General features: G+C 50.3%; 1 protein-coding gene across 2 annotated transcripts in view; it reads right to left on the reverse strand.

Annotated features, from left to right (window-relative positions):
• Kazn (kazrin, periplakin interacting protein) overlaps nt 1-15,013 on the reverse strand; it is a 908,996-nt gene that overhangs the window by 361,443 nt on the left and 532,540 nt on the right. For both annotated transcript variants that reach the window (XM_075946808.1, XM_075946807.1), the window contains exon 3: nt 881-1,136. In XM_075946808.1, coding sequence (XP_075802923.1) covers nt 881-1,136 — 256 coding nt within the window. The remainder of the gene's footprint in view (nt 1-880; nt 1,137-15,013) is intronic.

The following is a 15,013-nucleotide window of genomic DNA, read 5'->3' on the forward strand; positions in this document are numbered from 1 at the left end:
GGAGGAGAGAATGCAGGATCCTGCAAAGCTTGCTTCAGTTTTTGCTTCCCAACTCTCAGAAAGCACCATGCATGGCAGGACCACCTTATATCACACCGTTAACCCTTACTAGGGGTTCAGAAGTGTCATGTCTCAATGTCAGCACTGGCCAGCTGTCTTTTCTTCCCCCTTCCTCTAAACTGCAGAGGGTCCTTCAAACAGGGGCTCCTAGCAACCCACCATTCAAGCCTTCATTCCTCCAGACAGCCATCAATCAACCTTTGAGGTCTGTGATTTCCCCCTGGGAAGCGCTCTTTTCCCCGTATAGTTGCTGGAAATGTAAAACTCCCTGTAGACCCAAGCATCCATACAGGACTGCCTGCACCATCTCAAGCCTGGAGAAAATAAACTCCAGATGCAACCCAGTCAAGGGGCTTGGCGTCCATGGAGAAAAGTGCCAGCAAGTCCACTCCCCCAGGGCAGCAGAGCCCAAAGATTCCCTCGGGGAGTCATTTAAGAGGCCTTTGGAACTGGAGGGGTGTAGGGGACTGTGGGGTGAAGGCATGAAAAGTTTGCAGCGGAGCTGGGGTCTGTGTGCTCTCCAAAGGGCACTTTCCACTGACGCCTGAAAAGGATCAGGCAGTGGCGCCTAGTTCGAACCGGCAGGGGCTGGTGTGACCGTGTGACCCCCATGCACACTGCACCCGAGTTGGCGTTAATGACAACCGTGTTGCAACTCCCAAGCTGGGGAGCATCGGGTGGACATGGTCAGGCGAAAAGGGTTATGAGCCACAGGGCAAAGCCATCTCGCTGTGAGAGTGCCGTATACCGCGGGCCCTGCTACCTCTGGGACCGGTGAGCACGCTCTGGGTCCCCTCCCCGGGCGCCGGGCGCTTCCTACCTTGCGCGCTGTGCTGATGGTTCTCCATGGTCGTCGCCGCCGAGTCAGCCACCGTCACCGCTGCTGCCGAGGCGCTGGTCGCAGCTCCCGGGCCCGAGCCGGAGCCACCGCCTCCACCGCTCAATTCCGCCAGTCTCCGGTTGGTGGCCGTGAGCTCGGCTCTCAGGTTGGTCACCTCCTGGCTGGCCGACTGGACCGCCCCATCGATGCGGAGCGCGAGCTGCTTATTGTCTTCCATCATGCTCAGGATTTTGGCCTGGGGGCGAGAGAGGTGACAAAGAGCTGCATGATGTGCGTTGGGGGCGCGTGGCCGGCCGTGGCCCCGGCTCTACCTGTTGGGTCACCCTAGCGGCCCGGGTTTCCCCGCGCCCCGACCCCCGGGCACCGGCAAGCGCCGGCTCCTCCGGCGCAGGAATGACAGCGGCGCCTCCAGCCCGAGCCGCGGCGGTGGCGAGGCGGCGGGGGGAGGAGGAGGAGAAAGAGGAGGAGGAAGAGAGGAGGAGGAGCAGCGGCGAACGGCGAGACCCCGGCGGGCGGGCGGGCGGGCGGGCGAGCTGCGAGCAGAGGACACCGTGCGCCGCCCGGGCCAGGCGCTCTCCGAGTGGAGCCTACCATTCGCGGCTCGCTCGGGAGGGGGCCCTGTTGGGGACCTTGGGGACCTCCTCGGCCTCGTGAGTCCCCCGCCTCCGGGACACACCCCGGAGAGTGGGGGAGGAGGGCGGCGCCCGTGTGAGGTCGGAGGTGGCACCCCCAACGGAAGGGTTAGGGGTGCGTCCGGGGCCCTGGCTGTCCCGCTGTCCCCTCCCTGCGGCGGTGGGCAGCCCCGCCCCGGCCAACTACTGCCCGGCTCCGGGCTGGGGTCGCCGCGGAGGAGGCGATGGATGCTTAGCAGAGAGGGATGCTTGCATAGGGGGCCTCTTGGAGGGGAGCGTGGGATGGTGGGCCGAGGGAGGGGGCTGCTGGAGTGAGCTCAGGAGTGGAGTTCTTGCTTTGCCAGTTGAAGAGATGAAATGCCCAGAGGGGAGGAAAGCTGGTGGACAGTGAGCCTGCCACCTTCCACCCCCACCTTAGTGCCTGACCTGCGCTGTCCTTCCCTACCCCGGGCCATTGGTGCTGTGGCCTGCCCGCAACCCGGAGAGCGAGAATGTGTGCACCCCCTAGATGGAGGGCTAGCTTGTACCTGGTCCTAAGCTGCTTGGCTGGCCTGAACGTTAGTGGGAGTAAGGAACTGAGGCCAGAGAAGGGTTGGGAGGTGTGGCGGGGCTTTCTTTTTCTCTCCTTCTTCCCGAGGTAGGAATGTTGAACCGGGCTACCTCGGTTTACCTAGTCCCCGTTCTGAGAAGAATTGAGGTAACCTTAGCTTGCATAAGCCCTTCCTGGCTCCTTTCTCTCCCAGAGCACACACAGGCTTTGCATTTTTCAGTGGGGCCCTGGATTCCAGCCACCAGACCTTGTTACCATAGCAAGCTTCATTCCATGCAAATAGGAGGTTTTCAAAGAGCCAAGTGTAACCCCGCCAACAGTGTGCCACCATTCCAGGCCAGTCAACCTGGGGATGGGGGCTGAGAGCAAACTGCAGAAGCCAAAGGAATGCTCTAAAGGAAACTCACCCTCCAGGTTCAAGAGTTTTTCTTGAGAACCAAGTAGAAGATGGGGCATTTGTGTGTGGTTGACTCTGTAGGGGAAAGAGTACTCCTCCTGTTTTAGGAAGAAACTGAGGCTCTGGGCAGTGTTTTGCAATTACCCGTCAATCCACAGAAACCAGATGGTGGGAGGTTGAGGGTAAGTAATCCTAAAATGCCAGTTAATCCCATGTGCTTTCAGGAAACTTTTTTTTTGTTTTTGAGACGTGGTCTCTCCAACTCACTATATAGTGGGAAATGACCTTGAACTTTTGATACTTCTGTCTCTACTACTGAATTGCTGGCATTCCAGGTCAATACTGAGCTTAATATGCATGCTACATCACACCTAGATTATTCGGTGTTGGGATCAAACTCGGGGCATGGGGCATGCTATAGAAACACTACTGACCGAGTTACAGCCCCATTGGATTCTTTTGCGAAGGACCATAAAGGTATTTGGTTGCCCTGCCCTTTCCCTATGGACAAGCTTTTGCAAGAGGAGTGGAGATTCTTAGATGGCAGAGTGCAGGTCCCAGGGCATAGTTTTCTCCCTTCTAGCCACTTTGCTCAGTGTGGGTATTGAACCTCTGACCTTAGTATTCTTAGCTCAGCCTTGACCAAGTAGGTCGACAGATGTCTTTAGAGAGACTGGGTGTGTTTAACATCCAGATCCCATTCTTGGAAGGCCTTTGGAAAACTAGGAGGCATCCAACCACAAGGCTCGGTGGAGCTCCTAAAGGATGATGTCACTGGGGAACCCAGTTTGCCTATACCTTCAAATGTTAAAAGTGGTGTAAGGCCCTTTAACACCAGCACTCAGGAGGCAGAGGCAGGAGGGGCTTTCTCAGTTTGAGGGCATTCTGTTTATTCAGGAAGTTCCAGGCCAGCCAGCCAGGGATACATAGTAAGACACTGTCTCAAGAAAAAGAAACGAACAAACAAACAAACAAACTAATTAATTAAAGAGAAAGGTTAGCGTGGAATTGCTATGTAACTGGGCATGCCCATTCCAAACAACCTAGATATCTAAAGAAAAACTTGGAGGGATGGCAGGAATGGTGTCGGTGTTCATAGTAGCATTGTCTGCCTTAGTCCTAAGGTGGACAGAGCTTGGCAGCAGATGAAGAAACAGTGCTAGCCATGCATATGGTAGAATATTATTTAGCCATGGTAAGGAGTGAAGGACAGACATGACATTCCTTATAACCATGAAACCCCAAAACACTGTGCCAGACACAAAAGGTCACACAAGGTGTGACTCTGTTCCCGTGAAAATTCAGGAGAGGTGGATCTAGGCAGCCAGAGGGCAGACAGGTGGCCGAGAGAGCAGAGCCCGAGGAGGACCTGCTTACTGAGTTATTTTCGGACTGTTGTAGGGTATGCTGAATGTTGAAGGTGTCTCGGAGCTAGAGAGTGGCTGTGTTTGCCCAGCGTTGGAAGTAGACTAAATGTCATCACGTTGTTTGCAGTGGTGCAGTGGATATCACCGTCTATGAATGCTGAGGGCATATTAAAAGGCATGCATGGGTGGTGGTAGGGGTGCCCTAGGAGTAAACTCAACCAGACAACAAGAGAGGCTGTACACAGGTGTGCGTGCGTGTGTGTGCATGTGTGTGTGTCTGCACATACCCCTTATGACACTCACCAGAAGGGCAGGGATGTGTCTCTTTGCATGTTCCCCCAGCTTTACTGTGAACTTGTGGGCTGGAAAGGAAGGTGGCTGGGCCTTTTCCTGTTTCGCTTCCTGTTCTTGTCACCTAGCCTGTAGCTGGTGCTCCATCCTCCACTGTGTCTGAGCGTGTTTGCGCAGTAAACAAACTGAGAAAGTGTTACTCATTTTCCCTCCATGGAGAGACTGTCCCACACACTGGCATCTCCACATCAAATCACAACAAAACAAACATCTCGAGAGGGAGAGAGAGAGAGAAGCAAGGACGTATTTTTGGACTTCTCTTTTCCTCTCTTTTATGTGCGTGTGTGTGTGTGTGTTATGTGTACATGGAAATGTTTACACACCCACTAGTGTGCACATATATGTGGAGGCCAAAGGTCAATATTCATGTCTTCCTCTCTCACTGTACATGTTATTAATTAATTAATTAATTAATTTATTGAGACAGGGTCTACTTTGACTTCCTGAACTCCAGCCTAGTGCACTGCTCCTCCCTGGGTGACCTCAAGGAACAAACAAAATAGCTGCAGAAGCGGTGTCTTCTTATGCAGCTCGGAGAGAGGAAACTTCTAGCAAGAAGTGATGCTCAGTTGCTGGGGAGCCGGTCAAGGTGTTGAAGTACTTGTGTAAGCAAGAGGACCAGAGTTCAGAGTTTGGGGCCCCAGAATCCTTGCACGCGTCATGTGGAGTGTGTCAGCCTGCCTGTAATTCCAGCCTCAGGAACCAGAAGACAGGGCATTCCCCAGAGCAGGCTGGGTAGTGAGACTAGTCTTATCAATGAGCTCTGAGTCAGAATGAGAGTCCTCAGTGAAGAAGGTGGAAGAGCTATGGAGGATGATTCTTAACATCGACTTTGGGCTTCCACATGTATGTGCATGCTCACCTGCACATCCACATGCAAACATGCGTGTACACAGGCATGCATACCATAATATACAGATGAAGGGGGGGAGAGAGAGAGAGAATGAGAGAGAGAATAGCGAGGCTCAGTGCACATCCACAGCAGACAAACTCATCTTTCTCCAGAAACAGATGGGCCTTGTCACTTATCTCCAGACTGGATCCTCTAAAGGGGAAACTGTGAATAACGTCCTGGGTCCCCACCTATGTGGCTGCCTTCCTCCATGGTGTGATGCTGCTGCTTGGGTAGCAGAAGGTACGAGGCCTTGTGTCCTCTAGCTTCCTCCTTGTCTGCAGACAAATGGGGGCTACATGCAGAAATGAGCTCCTGTCGACGCTGATGAAGGAGCCAGGAGCAGTTAACGCCATGCTTGAGAGCGTGATCCATCCTCATACTGTATCATGGGGCACATTCTAAACCACAGGTGAGGCCACAGCTTGGCACAGTCAGGCCCCCGGCTCCTCTTCCCACAGCCTGGCACAGTCAGGCCCCCGGCTCCTCTTCCCACAGCCCTCAATTCTTCCCACCTCGGAGCAGAGCCTTCCTCTCTTTTTGCTGTTCTCCTGCCTAGAATATTCTTCCCTGACTCTCTGTCCCCGATTCCTTATCATCTCTCAGATTGAACATTCCACTCTGACATTTCGTGGCACAGGTCACCGCAGATGGTCACTCGGTTTATTTACTTGGTAAACTTGAGCGACTGTGTTCTCAGATAGATCGAGAGGTAAGTCGCCATCTGTGTAGCTCTCTTGGGTAGAGGTCTTTCTGTTTCTCCACCAGCAGCTCCAGGCAGCCCTGGTTCTTCTGTTTTGTGTTGGCATTCTCAGCAATAAATATCTCTTTGGTGACATAATTTGATTACTTAGATTGCAACAGAATCCCCCGTCTAAAACTCCCCCTCTCCCACCACGTATACCCACCGTTCTGGAGTGCAGGCCTCAAGGGGTGGGTCAGGGTAGGGGGAATTCTCCTCAGTTCTGATTTTGTTGCCTAGATCACCATCGATGCTTCTCTACAGAGTCTGCGGATAGTGGAGCAAATTCATGTCCCTTGTCCTCACACCTCCACATCCACAAATAGTCTCGTTGCCCTCATTAAAACCCTCCGAATATTCAGCCATCCCTAGGAATCCCAGGCACATCTTCCTTCCACTACAGATATTCCAGGCTCTCAGATTCTTGCTACGATCTTGCTGGGTGGGGAGGGGCCTGGATTGAGCATTTGATGCTCAATTTGATGCTCAACTCCAGGGCTTCCTGGAAGGCTTTCCTTGAGGCTGGTACCCCACTGGCAGGTCCTTCCACTCATCTTAATTGAGTGGGGGAGCTGGGGGCCTGCTCTCTGCTTACTCCCACACATGGCCCAGTTTTCTCTCTGACTCAACCCGGGACTCATTTTCTGGCTGGCTGGGAAGCTGGAGGTGGCATTCATGTGCATCCTCTCAGAGTTGAGAGATGAGCCACGGGTTTGTGGGGATCCCTGTGTAGGACAGGTGGGAGGGAGAATCTGGAGGAGGAATCGGCATATGGTAGACTATTTGGCTCTGGAGTCAGTGACCAGGAAACCCTGGTACTTCCTAGACTCTGCATGTGGCTAGGACAGCATGGGGAGCATCTGAGAAGATGGCCCAACAACTGCCTTAAGAGGTTAAAGGCCACTTCCCCGCAACAGGGTCCCTCAACAGGCTCTGTGAGGCGCCTCTCTAAACTCCAGGCTCTTCCTAATATTTCTCAAAATAGGGATGAAGCTTTCTCTCATCTGCAGTCTTCAGAAAATGGTCATTCAAACAAGAAGCCAGGGGCTGGGAGGTGTCTCAGTTGGAAAGGAGCTCGCTTTACAGGCATATGGGCCTGATTATGGATCCCCAGAACCCACATTTTTTTTTAAAAGCCAGGCCGGGTGGTGGTAGCACATACTTTTAATCCCAGCATTCAGAAGGCAGAGCCAGGTGGATCTCTGGGGCCCCTTGGCTAGGCAATCTAGCCTACTTGGTTAGTTTCAGGATTGTAAAAGTATCAAGGTGAATAGTGCTTGAGGAACGATAACCAGGGTTGCTGTCTGGCTTACACACACACACACACACACACACACACACACACACACACACAGAGAGAGAGAGAGAGAGAGAGAGAGAGAGAGAGAGAGATAAACAATGAAAAATGACATTAGGACATACTCCTGACCTACCAGAATGCCCAGGCAGAACCCAGAATCCACGTCTGCAGCAGGGGACATGGGAGAATCCAAGGCATGGTAACTTTGGAACCCACCTCTTTGGATGCTCAGAGCAGGGTTCACAAACTACCAGGAGCGGTGTGAAATGTGTGAATGCAGAAGCTTGCCAGTCTCAGGAGGGGTTTAAGGATCTCCTATCCATCCTCTCCTTGTTGTCAGATCCAAGTCTCCTCCATCCCCCTCTGCCAGAGTCCTTGGGGAGTTCTCCTCCCCTCTGCTGTGTCTATTCAAACTGTCGTGTGTGAATCCCAGACAATCTCAGAGATGCATCTCTAGTACATTTACACGGTTGACTTTGGCTGAGTGGGTTTTAACGTGCACCCTGGGGAAAAGGACAAGGCATTCTGAAGACAGGAACAGCCAGGGGCTCAGCGGTCGGTGAGGAGACTCCCAGGGACAGAGACTGAAGAGTGAGTTCAGACAGCGGGACCCCATCAGTCGCCCTCACAACCACTGTGATGGAACAAAGAAACCGAGGGGACAAAACAGGAAGGGGATTGTCCGGCTTTAGGGCAAAGCCTGTGGCCGTGAGATGCAAGGCAGATGCACGGAGCCTGGCCATATTCACTGATGTACATATGTTAAAGTCTGTGTGGACATAATGGAGTCATTATGGAGGATGATGTGGCCTCCCAGCAATGGCTCATCTGGAACTTGGGAAGGTGAGCCTGCCTGTCCCTTCTGTATATGTGTGTAGCCAACCCAGTCCCTTCTGCAGACTCATTGACAAAAAGACTTCAAGAACCATGTGATGCCAACTGGCCAAAGTGTAGAGAACAAGTGTCTGCGGAGCTCTAAGCCACAAGTGTGACATCGGTGTCACCCTCTTCCATCCCAAGGCTCGGGGACCATCTGGAGAGAGGGGACAGGAAGATCGTAAGAGCCAGAAGTTAAGGAAGACGGGAGGGAAACAGCGTCTCTGGCCATGACAGGACAACGGCACTCAGGAGTGCACAGATCTACAGCAACTGTGGCTATACCTGCACAAGACCCGCGCGGGACAAAGCCAGTCAGATCTCTAGCATGGAGCAGAGAGAGTGTCCCAAGACCTCTCCCCCATTGCCACTATCTCCCCCACCCCACTCCTTGCTGAGGAGCTCTTGACAGATGACAGCTCTGCCCAGACGTCTAGGGTGACCGTGAACAAAAATCAACAACTAAGAAAAATATAAGACTCTGAGATGACCATTTTTATCCCCAGAGAGTCATAGAAGAACTGGCTCAACTCGCAGGCATCTCTTCTTTACCTGGACTATTTTGATGTAGCAGGCACCATTTTGTTTTCCAGCATCTCCGAGAGACTCTTCTGACAAAGTCACACAGGTTAGGGCCGAGTCCTCCAGTTACTCGCATGCTCTATTGTTTTGTACTCCTTTCTTTTTTTCTTGACAGTGTCTCCTGTATTCTAGGTTGTCCTTTAACTCCCTATACAACCGAGGATGACCTTGAATGTCCATCTCCCAAACCCTGGGATGACAGACATTCACCGTCATAGGATGCTGGGGACTGAACCCAGGGTCTGTGCCCGATAGATGAGCACTCTGCCCACTGAGCTACATTTCCAATCCCGACACAAACGCTGCACCAGCCGTAATTTCTTTGACCGCTCCCGGGCAGGACGGTGCTGACTGCTTAGTGTTCTCCCTCCTCCTTGGCTCGGGAGTTATTTAGTCAGAGCCGGGTCTCTGTGAACTCGAGACCAGCCTGGTTTACATAGCAAGTTCCAGGTCAGCTACATAATGAGAATCTGTCTCAAAAGATGATTGGAGGGGGCAGGGATTGGATTTGGTAAGGGGTACAGTCCCACAAGCCCTAAACCTTGTGCTTACTAGCTCTGTGCACCTCTGTGAGTTATCGAATCCCCTTGGGCGTGCCTAGTCTAGCGCTCCAGCTCTTCTCTCTCTCTCCACTTCCCCTTTAACAGATGACCACACTAAGACCATCTGGGTCCCTGCTAACCTAGTGCCCTTCACCTCTGCCTAAAGTCCTGAGCTGCTGCAGAGGCAAGGGAGAAGGGGGGCTGTTCTGGGTGAACAGGATATTAATTATTCCAGCCCTGGGGACCCATCTGTTAAATTGGTCCTTTTTGCTTTTAAAAAAAATGGTGCTTTAGCAGAGAAACCCTGTCTCAATCCCCCCGCCCCCTACCAGCATGGTGCTTTAGGATCAGTGACATAGCATATGCATGCCCATGTTCACACACACACACACACACACAATTTAAAAGGGTATCTTACAGATAGGGTTAGTTCTCCTGTAATCTCCTACTTAGGAAAAGTTGTTTTCTGTGTGTTAGGGAGGTTACAGTCATTTAAAAACATAAGTGACTGGCCTGGCTTTAGTGGCCCTTTAATCCCAGCATTCAGATGGCAGAGACAAGCAGATCTCCATGAGTTCAAGGCCAACTTGGTCTAGATAGCAAGTGCCAGATCAGCTAGGGCTACACATAGCGAGGCCCTGTCTCAGAAAGTGGGGAGGATTAGATTTGGAAAGGGGCATAGTCTCACAAGCATGGGGATTTCTGTAATGCCTTCGTCACTATATTTTGCTCCCTTCCTCTTGTTTCTTTAGCTGGCAACATCTGTCTTAGGAAAAGCTCTCCGCTTAGTTTTACGGATGACCTCATCGCTTGCACACCTTTTATCAGCTTCCATTTCCCTCTGAGCTCATTGCTTTTTGATTTTTTTTTTACATTTATTTGTTTCATCCACACGCACAAAACAAACAACAATGTTGTTCATGCATGCAATCATCCACACGCATAAAACAAACAACAATGTTGTTCATGCATGCAATAGCAAGCATGTAGAAATCAGAAGTCAACTAGCAGGAGTGGCTCATCATCAGATCACCTGCTGAGCCATCATGGCCACCCAGTTCATTGCTTCCCCCTAACAAGCATACCTAACACGCATTCCCCAAGAGAAGCACATCCTCCTACCCACAGGCCATGCAGGGACTGCGACCCTCACTTAAGGCCGTAGCAGAGACAGTGTAAGAGGCACAGGTCAATGAGAAGAATTCAGATTTTAGTGTTCCTCAATGACCCACTGATAGGAGGCTGAGACCTAGTGGTGACATTCCATCTCTTTGGAGGAATCTGAAGTAGCAATGGTAGGAATCCTGCCTGGATGTTTCCTTTAAAAATGTATCACTCTGTTCTCTGTGTGCATGTATTTAGTACGACGCATATGCACTTGTGTGTGCAGAGGCCTTGAGTCTTCTGCTCTGTGACTCTGCCTTATTCTCCAGGGACAGGGTCTCTTACTAAACTGAGCCTTGCTGCTTCTCAGCAATGTGTGCAGACAATAAGCCATAGTCATTCTCCTGTCTCCGCACTCCTCTCCTCAGTGCTAGGATTACAGGCAGGTGTAGCCATGGCCAACAGTTTTGTGGTTGCTTGGGAATTGAACTCAGGTCCTCACGCTTGCCCGTGAACTTTCTTTCCCTCTGAGCCATCTCTCCAGCCCCAGTCTTTCTTTTAAACCAACATTCAAATCTACCTGTAAGAAACTGACCTGAGAAAAGCGTTTATTAGCCAAATGGTCTTGATTACTCAAACTGGCGTCCACAAAAGAATTCCCCTGCAGCCTTCACCCTGTGTACTCACAGCCAGCTGTCCAGTTAAGACGCGAAATTAAAAGGAAGCCATTTTCTGTAGCAGTCTACTTGATGGGAAAGTTGTATTAAGCGATTGTCTCTTTATTGTCTGCCTTATTTTATGCCAGGGACATGTAAAACAATTTATAAGGCAATCTGTGGCATCCCAGGCCCGCATTAATAAGAATGTGTGCTGTCAAGAGGAACTTGTGCCGTTCAGAGCAACGTGGGTTACACTGCATCCTCCATCCTGGAAACCAGAGGACATTGTGAGTCTCTCTTCCCTACTGTAGCTAACTACTGATGTTTTTATTTTGAGAAACAAATATGTAGGAGATTTAAAGGGGGCAGGTGGTGCTGGGCAAAGGAAGCCTCCTTTCTCTTCACGGTGAAGCCTCTGCACTTGGCTTCCGGGTCACCAGCTCCAGCCCTGCTCTATGCCTAGCTTCTGAGACTGTTCGGACGACAAATGACAAGGGTGAGAAAGCTTCCATACGGTCTCCAAAACAGTCGTCCTGTATCTAAGAGATGGAACTGAGGCCAGCGAGGTGGCGGCCTGGGTTAAAAATGTTTGCTATGTAAGTTGGGGGCCTGAGCTTCATTTTCTCGACCCACCCAGAGTAGAAGGAGAGAACTGACTTCTGAGAGTTGTCCTGTGACCGTCACATCACCCATATACACACACACCGCCACCTCCGCCGCTGCCACTGCCACCACCAATGATGATGACGATGATTTAAAACAAAGGGACTGTTTGTAAAGGAGGTGCATCCCTTCCAACAGCCAGGAGAGGCCCTCAAGGAGACCCACAAAGTCACTTCACAACCCTAGGAGCTCTAATGACTTGGAGGCAGGATGGAGAGCCTGAGCCCTCTAGTCAGCGTTGGGGGAGAAGGGAAAGATGGATGTGGGCACTGGGCACTCTTGCAGTCCTTTGTTAGGAGGTATGAGCTCAAGGGTGAACATGAGCATCTTCCCAAAGATGGATCAGTCCTGGGGTTCAGCCAGCCCTTGGGGTATCTTTGTGAGAAGAGAAAAGGGATACTGAGCTCAAAGGGGTTCATCAGGGGAGGGAAGGGTACACAGAAAATGATAGAGATGGTGGACTTGTTCAAAATATATTGTGTTCATGTGAAATGGTTTTAAGAATTAAACACATTCATTCCATTGCCCTGTAAGATAAAGCAATGGGGTGTTTCCATTCTTGAGAATAATGAGTAAAGAATTTCCCTGCTTGAGGGCAGCAAGAAGCATGCCACCTGCCAGTTGGATTGCCACCTTCCCAGCTCTAGGGCTCCATGGCGAATTAAGCTCTAGTGTTTTTGCCTGTTTCTGATCTTTCTATGTAGTCCAGGTTGACTTCGCACTCATGGTCATCCTCCTGCTTCAGCCTTCTCCATGCTAGGATTACAGGTCTGTACCACCACATCTGGCTCCAAGTTCTAGTTTAAGGTTATTGTTACTGTTTTAATTCAAAGAACAGACACGGGTCTCTGGGCAGATCAATGAGCAAACTCTTTTTATGTTTCTTACTAAATTTCAATCTCCGTATGAATCTTTTGTTTTTGGAGTTTTCATTGTGTTCATGTACACGAGGACAGAAGTTGATGGTCGGTCCTCCTTGGTCACTCTTTGCCTTCTATGTTGAGACAGGGTCTCCCACTTGAACACAAAGTTTGCTGGCTCAGCTAGTCTAGCTTTGGCAGGGGAGGGTCACCTGTCTCTGTTTCCCAAGTGCTATGATTACAGACAAGGCCCTGGCATTTATGTGGGTGCTGGGGACCCAAACTACAGCCTTCCACTTGTGCAGCGCGTTCTTTCTTTACCGTGTCACCGCCTCAGCCCAAGTTGTCTTTATAAAAGATGTGTGTGTGTGTGTGTGTGTGTGTGTGTGTGTGTGTGTGTGTGTGTAAGAAAGAGAGAGCACACAGGCATACTTGTGTGTATGTGTATGTATATGTATGTGGGGGGTTTTCAAAGGTTGACCTCATTGTCCTTTCCTGCTATGGGAGTGATAACAGAGATAATAAATAAATACATAGACTAAAAAGGGAGAGGAAATACTGTTAGGATGATGTGTTTATGTTTTATAGGCAAGTATATTTATTGTAAATGGATACCATTTCTTCCTCAGGAGCTGTCCGCCTTGATTTTTGAGCTAGGGTGACTCCTTGGCCTGGGACTGGCTGAATAGAATAGGCTGAGTGGCCAGCAAGCCCCATGGATCTGCCCGCCTCCACCTCCCCAGTGCTGGGGTTATAAAGTGTATGTGACCACACCCAGCATTTTTTCCCCTTAAACATGGTTTCTGGGTTTCAGTGCTTGTCAACTCAGTCAGAACTCTGCCCACCTGTCGCCTTTAGAATTCTAGTTCTGGGGTTAGGGATGCAGTTCAGAGTGCTCGCCTTGACATGCAGGATGCTTGCCCAGGGTTCGATTTCCAGCATGGATAAACTGGTGTGGCATTGTACATTATACATCTGTACTCTAGCCCTTGGGAGGTGGAGGAAGAAGGATTGGAGGCTGGTGGTTATCCTTGGGTATGTGGGGAGTTTGAAGCCAGTTTTCGTTATGAGAGAGAGAGAGAGAGGGAGAGAGAGAGAGAGAGAGAGAGAGAGAGAGAGAGAGAGAGAGAGAGAGAGAGAGGTCAAAGTTGTTTCATTTTTGTCCAGCACCCCTCACCCCTCCTACTGTAAATGAAGTGCCTGAGACCCGGGAAAGTACCAATCCCCGTGATCCACACACAACACTTCTCTTACTATTAGGATAATATGTTTATGTGTTTATATGGTCTCAGGGGATATTTGGTAAACATTCGTTGAGTGCATTAAGCTGAGCCATTTGATCTGTCTATCTGTGTGGAGGGCACATGAAAACCCACAGCCAGCTCTAGTTCTGATCCTTGCCTTGTGAAAAGCGTCCAAGCTCATACGAGGTGTTATCTCGGCTCAGAAGCCTCCCTTTGATCTCATGCTCGTTTTCCACAAAAACGATTGCAAACTTGGCAATGGACTCTCCCAGAAATGAATAACCAAACTCTTAAAAAAATTCTTCTTTGATTGTCTCAACAACATAAAAAAAGCAAAGAAACAGAACCTCTTTGCAACAGCTCCCCCCCCTTCTGTCGGTCCCTCCGGGAAACAGCTGGGCCTATTCTAAATCGACCTTCCTCTCCTGGAAAGATCTGATTCCTCTGAACAGGAAGCCTTGAGATGGTGTGTGCAGCTCAGAGAAGGTGCTGAGGTTCAGTTGAACTGTAACTGAGCAGCAGCAACCTGGCTTCCCTCAAGTCTGCGACAATAGGATACCTTCACTGATAATTTGCATGTGTTTAGAGGCTGGGATGTTCACTGTGCTGCTTCAGGAAACGTTTAGGGTCTCCGTCTCACTCCCTTTGCCTCTTTGTAAGCAGTTAGATCAGTGCTCTTCTCTAGCACTCTGGCTAATTATCTCTCTTGCCTTGTGATTTCATCCCTTCTTTCGAGATCAGTCTGGTACATGTCCCTAACCTGCTGAGGTTCGGTGCCATGGCTTTATAGCTTTCTCTGACCAGTTAAGCTGATTTCCAAAAATGATAGGCCTTGAACACCTTTATATCTCTTTGATTGACCTCTGGGTTCTCTCAAGCAGCAAGTATGCATCAGGGAAACGCTTTGGCCCACAAACAAGACTTAGGGATGAACTGCAAGGCAGGCCTACAGCTTGGAAGAAAACCCAGTCGAGCTGACAACACCTTACTAGTTGGCAGATCTACAAACCTGAAGAATAAATGCTGCCTTAAGCCTCTGAGAGTCTACGGCTGTTACACCGCAGAAACCCACGAAGGTATTATGAAACAGCGTGTGGATGAAGGTCCTGACTGAATAGCCAGACTTCTGCATCTGACTCATCTCTTTCTACGGCTTCAGCATCTGCAGATTCAACTGGCTGTGGTTTGGAGATGTCTGAGAAAAACCATTCAGAACCCTCCAGACAAGGCTTGTATTTGTTCACATAAGTAAGCATTTAGACTCTACTAAGCATTGTGGATGGTCTAAGGATGACCTTTATAAATGCAGAAAGATAGCTTCATTTATTTGCAAATTCACACCACTTTATAG

This window comes from Microtus pennsylvanicus, chromosome 13, assembly GCF_037038515.1.
Source record: "Microtus pennsylvanicus isolate mMicPen1 chromosome 13, mMicPen1.hap1, whole genome shotgun sequence".
Taxonomy (NCBI): domain Eukaryota; kingdom Metazoa; phylum Chordata; class Mammalia; order Rodentia; family Cricetidae; genus Microtus; species Microtus pennsylvanicus.